The 15,689-nt window shown below is 43.6% G+C and overlaps 3 protein-coding genes across 5 annotated transcripts; 1 reads left to right on the forward strand and 2 right to left on the reverse strand.

The window, feature by feature from the left end:
- Positions 1-68: 68 nt before the first annotated feature.
- On the reverse strand, positions 69-2,091 carry LOC105275620 (guanine nucleotide-binding protein subunit beta-2). Its single transcript, XM_011332577.3, has 6 exons — positions 2,023-2,091; positions 1,751-1,896; positions 1,279-1,578; positions 1,003-1,204; positions 671-887; positions 69-499 (listed from the first exon to the last, which is right to left on the reverse strand). The coding sequence occupies exons 1-6, from the start codon at positions 2,089-2,091 to the stop codon at positions 393-395; spliced, it is 1,041 nt and encodes a 346-aa protein (XP_011330879.1). The 3' UTR covers positions 69-392.
- Positions 2,092-3,045: 954 nt separating this feature from the next.
- LOC105275623 (procollagen-lysine,2-oxoglutarate 5-dioxygenase) lies at positions 3,046-15,688 on the forward strand. Of its 2 annotated transcripts, none has more exons than XM_011332581.3 (9): positions 3,046-3,283; positions 8,436-8,664; positions 8,764-9,104; positions 9,190-9,643; positions 9,754-9,981; positions 13,762-14,083; positions 14,171-14,275; positions 14,370-14,516; positions 14,961-15,688. In XM_011332581.3, the coding sequence occupies exons 1-9, from the start codon at positions 3,046-3,048 to the stop codon at positions 15,243-15,245; spliced, it is 2,349 nt and encodes a 782-aa protein (XP_011330883.1). In that variant the 3' UTR covers positions 15,246-15,688. The 2 variants fall into 2 exon arrangements, with proteins under 2 accessions (XP_011330883.1, XP_011330884.1); XM_011332582.3 differs by lacking the exon at positions 3,046-3,283 and adding an exon at positions 4,664-5,193 and having other exon boundaries at positions 14,961-15,245.
- LOC105275621 (immunoglobulin domain-containing protein oig-4) lies at positions 10,108-13,544 on the reverse strand. 2 transcript variants are annotated; one of them, XM_026971924.1, is made up of 6 exons: positions 13,388-13,544; positions 12,915-13,105; positions 12,706-12,855; positions 10,925-11,107; positions 10,657-10,806; positions 10,108-10,511 (listed from the first exon to the last, which is right to left on the reverse strand). In XM_026971924.1, the coding sequence occupies exons 2-6, from the start codon at positions 13,098-13,100 to the stop codon at positions 10,353-10,355; spliced, it is 828 nt and encodes a 275-aa protein (XP_026827725.1). In that variant the 5' UTR covers positions 13,101-13,105; positions 13,388-13,544; the 3' UTR covers positions 10,108-10,352. The 2 variants fall into 2 exon arrangements, with proteins under 2 accessions (XP_026827725.1, XP_011330880.1); XM_011332578.3 differs by lacking the exons at positions 12,706-12,855; positions 12,915-13,105; positions 13,388-13,544 and adding an exon at positions 11,350-12,439.
- Position 15,689: the final 1 nt, after the last annotated feature.

Consider the following 15,689-nt stretch of genomic DNA (forward strand, 5'->3'; position numbering starts at 1 on the left):
CGTAAGATCGTTGAAACATTGATAACACACTAGCGGTAAAAAAAAAAGAAACACCAAATCACATTTAATTATTTTGATAAAACGGAGATTTATTTTCCAACGGGATTTTAGGATTTAGATCGATCGATAATATTAATATCGATACGAAAGTTATATACCTTATTGGTTATATAGGTAGTGAATGTAAATTGCGAGTTTCGCAAAGTCTCAATTATGCCATAATCATGTGCTGAATGCAGCAGCTTTCGATAAAAATTTAATTAAGGGCAGCGCTACAAATTGTACAGAAAAAGAAACAATCTTTCAACATCAGTATATACTATTGTTAATAACATATTATTTTATACAGTTTTCTTATCGATTACTTCAGATAGTTTTCGCGTGTGCTGCGTTTACACCCAAATTCGAACGTACTGATCCCAGGAGCAGCTGGCAATCGCCATCCCGTTTCCAGTGACGCTGAGCGACGTCACTCTATTCTCGTGGCCCGACATGACACCTTGAAACAAGCGAGCAAACACTCATTTGGTATTAATTAATGAGTTTATGTAAAAATCATCATCTTTTTAAAACTGTTAAAATCGATAGCGAGATTCGAAGATACACATACTTTGTTAATTGTAATTTCGCGTAACGCGGCGTTCTGCCGCGGCAAATCAGGTGGACTCACCGTTGTGTTGGTTTTTCAATGTATCCCATATGTGAATGTAATTATTGTCACTGCCGCAGAATATGAATCTGCCACTCAGGGACAAGCCGCATGATGTAAATCCGGGATTCGAGTTTGGCGGCTTGAACGTGGCTAACTGCTGATCGGATCTCAAGTCCCACAGTCTCGCCGTCTTGTCTTCGGACGCTGTTACGAAGCCTTGCCCGGAGGGATGATACTACGGAAACGAAGCGACGACTTGAATGCAGGATCAGCCAGGAGCGCGAAGTGTCTCGAATAAATCCGCGCAACTGCGAACGTACGAGATACCTCGAAGAACGATAAAAACTTACGCAAACCGAATTCACGTCAGCGTCGTGGCCGAAGAACGTCTGCTTGGCTTTCTCTTCCCGCAAGTCCCACAGTTTGCAAGTTTTGTCGACCGAGCCGGTGACGTAAGTATTGCCGTCGGGGGACAAACTGATGCTCACCACGTCACCCGCGTGCGCCGCAAAGTCTGCTGTTTTCTTGTTGGCCTCCAGGTCCCATATGCAACTAAGATAACGTACTGAATGTTTATAATTACCTGCGAAACATTGTTCCTCGCTTACTTGTTCAAAACTACGTACATTTTCATGTCACCGGATCCAGTAATGATCTTGTTATCGTCGAGGAACCTGCAGGACGACAGGAACCCCTCGTAACCCAGTAACTCCCTCACAATCTTGGCCGACCCCGTGGCGTCGCGATTGTTCACATCATAAACGGTGCACATATTGTCCATGCCGCCGCACGCAACAAAATTGCCGGACGGTGCGAAAGCCACGGACATCACCCAGGCCGAACGTAACGGGATGACCTGCACTTTGTTGCCGGTCCACGAGTCCCAGATGATCAGCTTTCCGTCCAACGATCCGGTCACGCAATGCCTGAAAATTTGCTTTGCTGTTAGTCTCAAATACAAGAGCTTACAAGGGATTTTCGAGACAAACTTCGAAGATTATTGCTACGTCGACCATTGAAAAATAATAGTGCGCAAGAAGTATACAAGAAACGTATTTAACGGCTGGCAATCAAGGAAGTAATGCTGACGAAACTGACCGACTGTCGCCGCTAAAGTGCACCGAGTTGACTTTATTGATATGCCCCTTCAGCAACTTCTTGGTCGACAGCCGAACTTTCGGAGCATCCGCGACTCCGCTGCACGCCTCCTCTAACGTTGTATCCTGCTGCTTTTTTTGTTCTTCCTAGCGGATGGGACGAGTAAATGGAAGATTAAAGGCAAGCTTGCAAGAAATACCCTCATAGGGCTTACGCGTAATTGTAATATATTATAAGGTAATGTCATAAACTCCTGCAGAAACCGCTTAAACCTTGCACTTGTTGATGAGGTCCTCCAATTCCTTCTTCAGGGCTACGGTCTCGGCGTCGTCTTTCCCCATTTCTGCCTGTTCTGAGTGCGGCGCAGTTTCACTCACGCGGTCAGGATAACTTAATGAAAACTGACGACACGTGAAAACCGAGCGATTTCCGACGATACAGAAAGGAAGCCGCAAGATCGTCTACCCCGCTACCCCGGTAATGGTATTAAATTAATTCGATTTGTCGGGGGCATTAGCTCGTAACTTAATTACCTACATACATGATATAATGCTTTTTCAGTATAATATACTTCTATGTTTTTCAAAAATAAAAACAAACTATAGTCTAGAATTAAATAGCATAAAATACAAAAGACAGATTTTGTATTTTTATCAAGAAAAGGGCGTAGGAAGAAATTACTTGGAGACATACATGTAATAGATTTCATTCGACATCAATTCACATGTATTGTTTACAGGCCGGATGACAAATTGGAACAAATTTCATTCACGCATTACCGAACTTCACGGGTCGACGACGGCATGTTCGTTCGGAATAGGAAATCACGCGAGCGAAAAAGCGTCGACACGGTGCGGCGGTTAGTCGGCAACTCTTTTCGACCACAAAAACCATCGATCGTCTCGCTTTCGAGTTTCCTACTTTCTCCTATAAATGCCCGAATCTTTGATACTGATCGATGTAATTCGGCGTAATCATCGAACAGCGATCGGCGCGATAAAGCAAGCGGCACCGCTGCAAAAGAACTAAAGAATTTTAAGAACGAGGTATAACTTTATCATCGTTAAATATATCGAGATAATTACATATTAAACAATTGTTAATAGACAATAGCAAAACAACAGTTTTAAATTAATTTAAAAAAAAAGAGAAATTAAGTGAAATTACGCACAATTTTAGCATTAAAACTGCATCTTGGCAATCGCAAGAACGATTAAGTGAGATAAGTGTAAGAGAGAGATAACAAGAGAACGTTTTCGTGTATGCATGACGTGTTGACAGTTAGATAACGCAATATGACAATGCGAGGTGTCTCGAACAAATTGGTGCTATCGATTATTTTACTGTTACACCATGGAAATGATTTCGCAACGGGAATCGAAGGAGTGTGCAAGTCGAGATCAAACCACGATGCATACGTGCCATCGAACGACCTGTGTCAGGATAATGTTATCTCGGATGACAATTTACTCGTCATCGAACGATACAGACCGAATAAGGAGTCCAGTCGCCTCTCGGATTTTGACGTAACAGGTACGCGACTCATATTTGCATTGCTTAATACAAATAAATTTATTTATTTCGAAATTCTAGATATTTTTACAAGATCGTACCCAGATAGCCAAGTCTGCCGAAAGCAGATGATGCCAACTATCTGCTATCAACTATTGCCAGCCAAAAGACAACAAATTTGATACAGAAGTTGTTATTAACGATTAATTCGACAAATTGGTGCCAGAAATGTAACAGAGCTTGCTCACAAAATCTAAGAACAGATTGGCGGCAGAAACCGAGCAGAGTCTGCAAACATGGCTTGAAGTCGGATTGTCGACAGAAACCGAGCAAGATTTGCGCACGCGGAATCTAACGGCAGATTGGCAGCAGAAACCGAGCAAGATCTGCGCGCGCGGAATCTAACGGCAGATTGGCAGCAGAAACCGAACAGGATCTGCAGCTTTTGACAGTATTCAAATTTACACGGCTATGAATATGTGTTTTCGCTCCGCACCGCTATGCGGTGCACACGTCGAGTTCTTACTCGATGTTAAGATTTAGCCTAACAGTTATATAAGTTAATATACGCGCCTTGGCACGATAATATTAATTTTTCTGAAAATTTTTGCACTTGCGACACAGAGGCTCCCATGGACAACGTCCATGTAGTTCACGCACGCCATAAGCAATCTGAAGTTCGAAAGCAAAATTCGGACTTCGGATTAGAATAAATTAACAATAAGAGAGAGATTATGCAACGAACTGTCAGAAAGACACACCAAGCCAAATGTACTTTAATTTAACAAACAAACAAATGCGTTCTTCTAACAATTTATAGTGTGTTAAAAGTAAACACATGCTTTAATATATCGTAAATATGAATGGCCAAAAGCTGCAGCTTCTGTTCGGTTTCTGCCGTCAGATTCCGCATGCGCAGATCTTGCTATGTTTCTGCCGCCAATCTGACGTCAAATGTTAACAGATCCTGCTCGGTTTCTGCCGCCAATCTGCTGTCGGAGTCTGTTGGCAGGCTCTGCTGGCAGATCACCATCCTAATGCGGACATAACGGATGCCAATTTGCTATCAACTTCTGCAGTAATCTGTTGCCAATCTGCTGGCAGATTGCACACATTTTGCTTACTGGGTATTCATTTGCTCTTGCGTTCCGTAAATGTTTGTATTTTACCACCCAAGTAGAATTACCGACAATTCCCGTCACGGAACATCGACGCTTGATGCGTGCGCGTGTATACAATTGATACGCACAAAAGTATACGTCAACGAGCAATATTTTATTTATTTTTACAATCGCCCCGGAGCGCACGGGCATGTTTGATCCTTTTAATTTATGGTTACCGTGAATTATCGGCGGGCGATATCTCATTTCGCCGACTGAGTAATAAGATCGATAGTCGCTGACCACCACGGCGGTTGCTCGAGGAGAGATTTCCTCACGTTTCTCCTGCATAATGAATGGCAATTCTCGTTCGTTGAAGACGCTTGAAGGCATAAATTAAATAAATTAAGTCGAAACTCTGGAAACTATGAACGGCTAAGGAACACCTCGCATTTTGAGCAATCTTCCTCAAATGCAGGAGTAGCCTCCCCATCGCGTCGAGAATCTCGTGACATCGCAATGGGCACCGCGATTCCTAGCTACGGCTCTGCTCGACGGTTTTCGCTGGTTTCGCGTCTCACGGCGCACAGTCGACACTGAGCGACGTCGAGTGGTGGACGGTGGACGCGCGTCTTCGTCGAGGAGCGGCGTGGAGACTCGCTAGCTCCGAGTTGTCAGTCACAGTGCGCCCGCGCGCGAGAGAGAGAAAGAAACGGAGGAAGAAAGAGATGCTCGGCGACGGCAGGACGGCAATCGGATGCTGGCTCGTGTGGTGCATTGTCTTCCTCGCGTATTACGTGGACAGCGAGGCACCGGCGGTCGACACTAACGGTATGGCGCGATTGCCCTTTCGATTGGCGAACCAGAGCACCGACGGGGATAAATCCGTGCCGGCGTGTCGCGCTGAAGATCGATACGCGGGGACCGTCCTCGTACCGCTCGTTTCACCGTTGTCCAAGCGTCCACGCGCGAGTCTCGTAATGAGGCACGCGAGTCTGCGAGATGCAACCTGAAAGATTGAGATGCAGGAGAGAACATTATTCCTTCGTTTATCGAATATACAAAATTCTGATAATCTGCATGTAGTAGACTTTGTTCCTCAGTAGATTTTGATCTACTGAACCTATTATATACCAGCAGGTTCTGTTTTTCTCAGCTGCATCACATTACATTTGCAGCCGCGCGGGCAACGTGAAATAAACAAAGGAGTTGAAAAAAGCGATGATGCAATCAAAAAGATGGGATATACTGTTTTATACAGGGTGTTTCCTGTAACTGTAGCACTTAGAATATCTCTGCTTCCTTTGATGATATGAAAAAAGTCAAAGGACGAAAATTGTTCGATTCAAAGAGACTAGTACTCTGGTAAGAAAATTATTTTTTTTAATGTGACCTTTCACAAGATATCAAGGTCATGAACATTTTTTTAAATGAGATGGACGAAACGATGTAGCTTGTAAAAAAACAAATTCAACCATACAGAATATGTTGACCTTCAAATGACTTTGAACCACAAAAATCACGCTTAGGAAAAGAAACTCTATTTATTGTATGTATAACTACAAAGATATACCTTTTTTACAGATGTTCGAAATGATCACCGTTTACTTCCATACACTTTCGAATTCGATGAATAAACGATTGTTTTACGTTTTTGAGAAATTCCGGAGTAATTGCGGTGCACGCACGCTGAATTCTTTCTCGCATATCTTCAGGTGTTGTCGGAATATCGCGATAAACTTCATGTTTTAGGTGTCCCCAAAGAAAAAAATCAAGAGGCGTAAGATCTGGTGATCGAGCCGGCCAAGAAATTCTTCCACCACGTCCAATCCAGCGATCAGGAAATGATTCGTCGAGTATGTTCCGTGCAAATGAAGGTCAACATATTCTGTATGGTTGAATTTGTTTTTTTACAAGCTACATCATTTCGTTAAGGAAAATATACCATCTCATTTAAAAAAATGTTCATGACCTTGATATCTTGTGAAAGGTCACATTAAAAAAAATAATTTTCTTACCAGAGTACTAGTCTCTTTGAATCGAACAATTTTCGTCCTTTGACTTTTTTCATATCATCAAAGGAAGCAGAGATATTCTAAGTGCTACAGTTACAGGAAACACCCTGTATATGCAGCCGCCTATTTTATGGAGATATATAATTCCTCAATAGGATTTCTGTTGATTTGATAGAATCATTGAAGAGGAAAAACGATATGTGGGTTATAAAAGTTTATTAAGTGATCATTAACAATTTACGCACGAGTATTTATTCAATCGAAATTACTTATATAATATTAGAAGAAGAAATAAGTTTTAATGAAAAGATATATTCATAGTAGCGGATGGCTCATAGACTCTCCTACGCTTCTTTTTATGGTCTTTACTAGCTTACAATCACAGACCCGATGCATGTTCGACACCCACGCGTAGATCCATGAAAATTTCCGTTCTGAGGAATCTTATTTTAGTCGTAGTCGCATCTCATCTCGCTTCGTTTTGAAAGAAATAAACCGACTTGCGACAGAAGTTTAATAACATATCTTTTTTTTTAAGGGGTAGCACGGGGAAGTGGCAGGGAAAGTCGTTCGTTGACCCCGTCGATTCGCTTGGCGACAAGTTTCGACTCTTTTTTTTTTCTTCTCGAGATAGTACGTGCCTGAAACAATTTACCTTGTTCGCGAAGCGTACCTCGCACACCTCGTTTCCTTCGTCGGTGATACTAGAAAGCAGACTAAAGTGCTAAAATCTTGAATGAACCGCCACTCCGAAGAACTCGGCAAATTTTGTTGCATCTCTTTTGCAGACATAAATTACCAATGTTCTATAATTAAGTGCGTTATAATTAACTTTATATCCCGAATATCTGATTACTCGAATTTTTCGCGAGTAAATGCGGATTCGAAGAATTATTCAAAGATATAAGAGTCACAAAGGCTATCTATAATAGGCATAATCTCGTAATGTAAGTTACATAATCTCAAATAGTATGTTTCTTAAGGCGCAACCGCATTTTAATCTCGATGTCTCGACGATTTCAGCCAATCCTTTACTTTTTACCGTAACACAACTACTGTTAGCATAAACGGCGAAACTTTCCAAGTTGCACTTTACGCATAAAACCGCTTCATTGTTTGAGTCTCAGCAATGATCGAGTGACACAAATAAATATCTAGCGTGACATAATGGTTTCGTTTATGGAATGCGAGCTAACTTAATTCTGTTCTTTCAGTCAGCGTGTAACTGGATCGAGTGCACGGTCCTTATCATTCCATTTCCGGCGTTGCTCATCATGCGAATAGTTGAGAAGCTTAGTCTTTTTTTCTTAACAATCGCTGTGTGATTAAAAGTTTGCGCGCAATCTGTATTCTGTCTAATTGAAGTAGCAAGCTAACACACGTTAATACTATGTCTATGCACATTTGGATAATTATGCATAATCTTTTAGTAAATCTCTCAAAATGTGATGCTCTAACATCGTATGCGCATTTTTAGCAAATTAATTTCCGGTTTTCCTTCGACTTCTTTTTAAAATAGGCTCTTCTTGAATTCTCCTGGATTCGGGAATGTCCGTTCTAAGAATATCTCGAGTAGCTTGCGTAAGTGCATCGACAGCTCAGTAATACACAGCAGAGCGCGGAAAGAGCAGGCCTTCGTGGTACTGACGCAGCCGGTGTACGTGCCGCGGCTCTCGTGGGCGCTACTCAGCATGATATCACGAGCTCGGCGTAGTAACGAGTTCACCGTACGGGTAACGATGACGAAATCGGCACGACTTCATTCAGCGACTCGATATTGCCCCTAGGATAGATATAAAATGTGCCTTCATCAGCAATATGAACTCTTTTTTTAACAGAAATTTTGTCAATTATTTCTTAGCGAATCAGAAACTAAAAATCAACCAACTACTCGTTGATTGATTTCTTATATCAATAGTTACTGCTGATAATGAAAAATCTTTGAAGAATAATTTTGTTATAAAAATTATTAGCAGCAGTTATTATTTAATTTTGCTCAATTTTAAATCATAATCTTCTTCTCTGTTTTACGATTAATTATAATGTCGTATGTTTTAGATGTTTTGGTGTTTACTGTTGCCTCCAACGAAACGGACGGCTTCCGAAGGTACTTGCGGTCAGTCGAGATCCATGGATTTCGCGATAACTTGAACGTACTTGGGCTAGGCGAGACCTGGAGAGGCGGCAATATGTTAAGTTTAGGCGGTGGATATAAGGTCAATCTTCTTAAAAAAGCGTTGGAAAAGCATCGGAACGATGAGAAAAAGATCATTTTAGTTACTGACAGGTTGGTGCATTCTGATGTGGATTCTATTGCGAGAAAGTTCTTTCTATTTCTTGAGATGTGTGTATAGAGCACCTATAAATATATATGTTTTATTTTCAGTTACGACGTGATATTTCTCGGCGGTCTGTCCGCTATCGTCGAGCGGTTCCTGGATACCGGCGCGCGAGTTTTGTTCTCCGCGGAAAGGAATTGCTGGCCAGACAAATCTTTGGCGGACCACTATCCGTCCGTATCGAGGGGCAAACGGTACCTAAATTCGGGCGGTTTCATCGGATATGCGACCGACGTGTACGAGATTCTGGACACTGCCGACGTCAAGGATGAAGACGATGACCAACTGTTCTACACCACTGTGTATCTACGTAGTGAGCTTCGCATGCGGCACAAGATCAAGCTGGACCACAAATCCGAGATATTCCAGAATCTCTACGGTGCGGTAGGTGAGGGCAAACGGAATTCGTGATAAAGAATATCAGATTTAATTTATATCTGCGATTGTTATACTAAGTTGTTTGATCTTTACAGCCGACGTGGAGCTCAGGTTTAAGGGAGAAGAGTCTTATCTCCAAAACATCGTCTACAACACGGTGCCGCTGGTACTTCACGGCAACGGGCTCAGCAAACTCGTCCTAAATTCCTTGGGCAATTATCTAGCCCGCGCCTGGACGCCAGACGAAGGATGTCTAGCCTGCTGGGACCAAACTATCGAGCTCGACAGAAGCAAGCCGGAAACGTATCCTGTTATCCTGATAGCCATTTTCATCGAACAGCCTACGCCGTTCCTGGAAGAGTTTTTCCGAGCTATCCATCGTCAAACTTATCCAAAGTCGAGGCTACACTTATTCGTTCACAACAATGTTGCCTATCACGAGAGCGTGGTGGATCACTTTTTCGAGTCGGTCAGCAAGGAATATCTGAGCGCGAAGCAAGTATTGCCGAATGACGGGATCAGCGAAGTCGAGGCGAGAAAGTTGGCAATGTAAGTGGATGCCATTTATCTGCCGGTGCGAAAAAGCTTACACGTGCGGTTTGTAGTTAAACGTACGCAAGGGAGCGTAGATGAATATTGAAGAGCGATCTGTTTCACAGGGAACATTGCTTGTTGAAGAAATGCTCTGGGTACCTGTCGGTCGACGCGATCGCGCACTTGGACAACGAACACACGCTGAAGCTACTGGTGGAGCAGCAGAGGGGTATCGTTGCGCCTTTGCTGGTTCGACCGTACAAAGCGTGGAGTAACTTCTGGGGGGCCATAACGGACGACGCATTTTATGCGAGGAGCTTTGACTACATGGAGATAATAAAGAACGAACGCAGGTAACGTGAATATTAATCCGTTGTCTTTGAATTATACGTGTATGACTAGATAGTGATAATTTCGACAGGAGGCAGCTTACTCTCTAGATCGACGCTAATTTCCACACTCTTTTGACACATTTTTTGACAGGATCAAGAAAGATTCTTTAGTTAAAGCAATTTAGTATCTTTCTGCACATTACAATGCGATTACAATACATTTCATGTTCTAAATCGTCTTCTCAGATTCTACGGTTCAGTTTTATGGTCTCTATCGTAGAGATTTTACACGAGATTCAACACACGGTTTATCTACGTTACGTAGGTTTTACCTACTTTACGTACTTCACCTAAATTATGTATTTGTCTCGGGGCTCTCGGATACTCGCATACTAATCGAAAGCGATGGAGAAGTCAGTCTTGAAAGACCTCCGATCGATGCTGTACATATTGTCCGCTGTGCACTCGTAGACCCCCGCGTCCATCTGAGTGGCCGGATCGATTTCGAGTTTCGACTTCACCTTGTCAGGTCCATTTTGCCATTCGTGTATCTGTCGCAGAAGGACAGGGTATCGTTTCGGTTTGTAATTGATTTATCGCAAACTCGCGGTTTAACTCTGATCAATTCTCGTCCCAAGATCGATTTCTTAATCCATATCTTTATAGTCATATACTTTACGTATTGAGAATACTGACATGCAGATAGTTGTGGGTGTAAATCTCGGTGCCATCCTTGAACCACGTAATGTGCGGTCGCGGATTGCCACGAGCGACGCAGAGAAAAGCTATTTTGTGCCCCAGCACGTATTCCAGATCGAAGTGCGACGCGAGCAATATTTTGGCACCCTGCAAGAGTTAATATATATATATATCAACGATGGTTCTAATCTGGCTTCTGAAAAGGATCTGAAACGACCGAGGGATGCACGGACGAAAATTCTTGTGCACGTTCCCGTGTACATACGTTGTTATTGTTGTAATACTGATCGCTTTCTGGATCACGGTACTTCCCGGTGATGGGCAATCCAATTTGCACGCGGGACTTGCTCCTGCTCCTTCCTCGTCCTCTTCGAGCGAGTGTCTCTTGGCAATTGAGCAACAGTATACCCAGCAGAATCAGCAGCACCATGAAGCGTGACATGATAATCTGACAAGATTAAGGTGGAACATTAACACGCGTAATGTCGCGTTATACGCCCCCGGTTCTTCGCAAGTAATCGTCACAGTCCGCGGTCGAAGTGATCGAAATTGATTTATAACAGCGAGTCGAAGTTAAACTCAATGCTCGCGAATCATCGGAAGAGCATGCGTATGTTTTATTGCGTTATACGAAGTGGAATCGTGCTCGACGTACAAATTTATCGGAACGAACATGTCGAGGGTACTCACCGCCTGCTGCAACGTTCGTCGATCACACGGAACTCCGATGTAACTGACAGTCACCTACTCATTACTCCCCCAGTGTCCTCTCGTATCTATTACAGACTTATATGCAGATATATTGTCGGGCGCTATGCATGTGCACTGGTTATTCCTTTGACACGGCGTGACCGCGCTATTATTTCTATCAAATCTATGGACCGCTTATCCATCAATTCAAGTACCGTATCCGCTACTTCCGGATGATTCATCTTCCATGCTGTTTACGATTTTTCATCATCATTTTTAGATCAGTTAGTAGAGCTGATAAAGCGCTCACTTGTGGCAACTCAAACGCACAACCGAAATGTGCAGGAAAGCGCGTTACGTCTCGCGTCAAGAATTAAAGACTGGAATACGAGAGGAGTTGCAGTTAAGCGAAAATAAGTGCGATCGCATATGGTACTTGGTGCAGGTCATTTAATACACATTGTTACAGATCGTTCGCGTTCGATGGTGGCGACGCAGTGAAATATGCCCTTCCATGTCACTTTTGCGCGGCCCGACACAATTACCTCGTTAAATTCGCAATGATGAACCATTTTCGATATATTCCTCGCGTGTACATACGTATCACCCTTCCAGCAGTCAATCACGCTTTAACGAATAAGAATTGAGGGGGTGGGGAATCTCCGGATTTGCATTTGTACTTTCTCCCGCATGTTTCATTGACAATTCTGAACAAAGGAAAAAATCTTTTTGCTTATGTTACGTTGTAGAAACGAATTTTTTGGTAATACAAAGAATACTTTACGCAATGTTAAATAATAACGTGAATTTTACTTCGCTGATTAAAAACATGTGAAGAAGTGCCTTGTCAGTCTTATTATAATTATTCAAATGCAAATTCGACTAATTTCGTGGTTCTTAATATCTTAAAATCTTTTTTCGCGATTCTAGGTATTAACAATAACTAACTAATCATGCATTTGTTTGGCAGGTAAAAATCTACCAAGAAGTAAATCTTCAGTAACAACGTTGTCTATTCTATTCATTGAAACGTTAATCGTCCTATTGCTATGCTACAATCGCAGTGCTACAATCGGAAAAGCGATTTAATACGAGATCATGACGTAGTCTGTTCTGAAGCCCCGGCGATCAACGGAGTACTGATTGTCCGCTTGACATTCATAGTATCCTGCGTCCTTTTGTGTCGCGGGATCAATCTCCATTTTTGACTTTATTGTGTCGTTACCGACCGGCCATTCGTGCACCTAGCAATTTAAACGTCCTTAAGTGCTCGCGATTACAGATATCCCATTAACGATGGATCCTTTTTTAGGACACCGAATACCTGTTCTCCAATAAGTTAATTAGAAAACTTACCTGGAAAAACTTGTGATGGTACAGCTCGATGCCATCCTTCAGCCAAGTGATTTCCGGCCTCGGAAAACCAGTGGCCATGCAGAAGAACGTGATCTTCCTGCCCAGCATGTAGTCCAGCTCAAAGTGTGACGCCTTCACGATCTTCGCACCCTGCGAAAAAAAATAATCGTCGCCAAATGACGCGACTACGAAATGCACAACCGACTCACGTCTTTGTTCTCATAATAGTGCGTGCTGGCAGGATTGCGGTTGGGTATCAGGATGGGTATTCGCGAGCCGTACAATCTTCCTCGGCCGCGACCTCTCCCTCTACCTCCGCCGCCCTTCGCCGCTTCTGTTATGCCCATTATCAGAGCCGCTAATAGGAACAAGTAAACCAGCCGGCATCTCGTCATTTGATCTGCAAGTAGAGAAACTCTCGACGACACTGGCAACCGAAATTGCAACGCAGCCCGACCGCGAACACTTTACATTACAGCCTTAAACTCATCCGCCACTTTATATATCTATCGATCCGCCACTTTATTATATATATATATATATTAATTCAATGAGAAATCCAATGATGAAATCAATGAATCGTGTTCCGACGAGCAACAATGAGCGCAATTTATAATGTAGACCTCCTCGCGCGACGCAGTTATCGGCGTTATTTACACAGACATGCGTTTTATACCCTTACCGAGGTTTCGGAGCACTTGGCTGACCTTTGACACACGGAGTGTATATTACGGAGACCAGGTCCGCTAGTACGTACCGCCTAAAATATACGAATGGACCACGCGACGCGCGGCGGACACACGCACTCGCTGGTGTGACAGAGTTATGAATCTCAATTGGATAATTATGCATAACCCATTGCCAAGTGTGTTCATCGGCCAATCCCGGCAAACCGCAGCCAGCGATCACCTTACAAAACACTTAAGCGCTGACCTCCGGAAACAACACGGCGTATCCTAGTGGGCAAACAAGTGTATCTCGTGTATGTTCGTTGCGCCCACACGTTGCTCTTCAACGTCAGCGTTTCACCGAATCACATTGAGACGTACGTTACAGAGGACTATGGAACGTACCGTTCGTCACCAACTGCTACCTGATCAACGCGACAATCATAGGGAACAAGGCGACGCGGCCGTCCTACGAGGATGGTGGCCTAGACACGGAGATGGCGTTTGCACAAGGTAACCGGCGGAGCGGCCTGTTCATGTACGTCAGCAACAGGCTCGATTTCGGCCACCTCGTCAACCCCGAGACCTACAACATCCAGCTTACCCATCCGGACATGTACCAAATCATGGACAACAAGTTGGACTGGGAGAAGCGGTACATTCATCCGAATTACAGCGAGAGTTTTCATCCTGACAAGAAGCCGATACAGGTAAGCGATAGCCGCAGCACGTGAATGCTTCTTCGTGTCGTTGCTCGTTCATATTGTCTGTAACGTGCAACAATCCATTGTTTCCAGCCGTGTCCCGACGTCTATTGGTTCCCCATCGCGACTCTCAGGTTCACCAGAGAACTCATAGGAATCGTGGAGTCCTATGGACAGTGGTCTGACGGAACTAATCACGTAAGCTGATTGACTCTTCAGTCCCGCGAGCTTTTAGCTAGCTTTAGCGACGCAATCGAGATTGTTGTACTGCAATGAACTTTCTCCCTGGCAGGATCCACGATTGTCGGGTGGTTACGAGAACGTGCCGACCCGCGACATTCATATGAATCAAGTTCAATACGAACCACAGTGGTTGTACTTCTTAAAAGAATACGTTAGGCCGTTGCAGGAACTCGTCTTCACCGGCTACTTCCACGACGTAAGATTCACTTGATTTACGCTGATCGTTTTAGGATCCCCGGCTGGAATCCGGATACGAAGCGGTACCAACTCGAGACATTCACATGAACCAAGTCGGGCTTGAGGGCGCCTGGTTAAAATTTCTCAAAGATTATGTCGGTCCTCTGCAGCAGCGTGTCTTTACAGGCTACGACGACTATGTAAGACATTGAAATCGGAAAACTATACGGAGGTGGTATATTAAGCTCGCACAATCCACGCAAAATAATATACGCACTTTTTGAACGCACAGCTTTCGGGTCAAGTAACAATCTCGTAGTCGTACCGCTTCGTATTTCAGACGAGTGGGGAATTTCTGCATTACCTTGAGTAGCTGAACGAGCCCAGAAATGATCACTTAAAGCCAAAAGTGTTTAGCAGAGATCGAAATGTCGTAACCGTTTTAACGCCTTTGTCCCAACAGCCACCGCGGTCGCTCATGAATTTCGTCGTGAGATATCGTCCAGACGAGCAACCGTCCTTAAAGCCTCATCACGACTCCTCGACTTACACCATCAACATCGCCCTGAATCAAGCGGAAGTGGATTACGAGGGCGGTGGATGCAGATTTATCCGGTACAACTGCTCGGTCACCGATACGAAGCCCGGCTGGATGCTGATGCATCCCGGGAGATTGACGCACTATCACGAGGGCCTGCGAGTAACTGCAGGAACGCGTTACATCATGATCTCCTTCGTGGATCCGTGATAAAACTCGAGCGCAACCCGCGAGTCGTAAGACCTGCCGCACTGCCAGAAGCACGCTGTACCGAAAAACTGCAGAAGCCCCTATCTAGAACGAAGAATATCAAAAGAGGAGAAAGACAGGAAGTAAAACACTGGAAGAAACTCCACCCTGAATGTGTTCATCGTCATCACCAGGAATCGTCACTGACTGGAGCGAATAGTGCATTTAATAAAGGGGAGAGCTGCTTTTAATCAATGTACAATATTATTATATTATTTTTGTACTCCAATGTAAATGCGCAGTCCAATCGTGTTTCACAGTTAACGATTGCAAATTTATACGAGATAACAAAATTGTAATATATATGTATGTCGTATCGTTGCAATAATCGTATCTGTTAATGACTAAGCGACTTGCAACATACAATATGAACGGTCCAATAATAAAATTTATTGCAATGAGGAT

Source organism: Ooceraea biroi, chromosome 8 (assembly GCF_003672135.1).
Source record: "Ooceraea biroi isolate clonal line C1 chromosome 8, Obir_v5.4, whole genome shotgun sequence".
Classification (NCBI taxonomy): domain Eukaryota; kingdom Metazoa; phylum Arthropoda; class Insecta; order Hymenoptera; family Formicidae; genus Ooceraea; species Ooceraea biroi.

Bases quoted from the DNA above. Each gene is read 5' to 3' on its own strand.
- LOC105275621 (XM_026971924.1), bottom strand. From the start codon at position 13,100: ATGACGAGATGCCGGCTGGTTTACTTGTTCCTATTAGCGGCTCTGATA. The intron at 10,807-10,924 runs GTATGTACACGG...TAACTCTTGCAG, and splicing joins AGTATTACAACAATAACAAC to GGTGCCAAAATATTGCTCGC. The intron at 10,512-10,656 runs GTCAGTATTCTC...CTTCTGCGACAG, and splicing joins ACACCCACAACTATCTGCAT to ATACACGAATGGCAAAATGG.
- LOC105275620 (XM_011332577.3), bottom strand. From the start codon at position 2,091: ATGGGGAAAGACGACGCCGAGACCGTAGCCCTGAAGAAGGAATTGGAG. The intron at 1,897-2,022 runs GTTTAAGCGGTT...CCCATCCGCTAG, and splicing joins ACCTCATCAACAAGTGCAAG to GAAGAACAAAAAAAGCAGCA. The intron at 500-670 runs GTGAGTCCACCT...GCTTGTTTCAAG, and splicing joins ATTGAAAAACCAACACAACG to GTGTCATGTCGGGCCACGAG.
- LOC105275623 (XM_011332581.3), top strand. From the start codon at position 3,046: ATGACAATGCGAGGTGTCTCGAACAAATTGGTGCTATCGATTATTTTA. The intron at 8,665-8,763 runs GTTGGTGCATTC...TTTTATTTTCAG, and splicing joins ATCATTTTAGTTACTGACAG to TTACGACGTGATATTTCTCG. The intron at 9,644-9,753 runs GTAAGTGGATGC...TCTGTTTCACAG, and splicing joins GAGGCGAGAAAGTTGGCAAT to GGAACATTGCTTGTTGAAGA.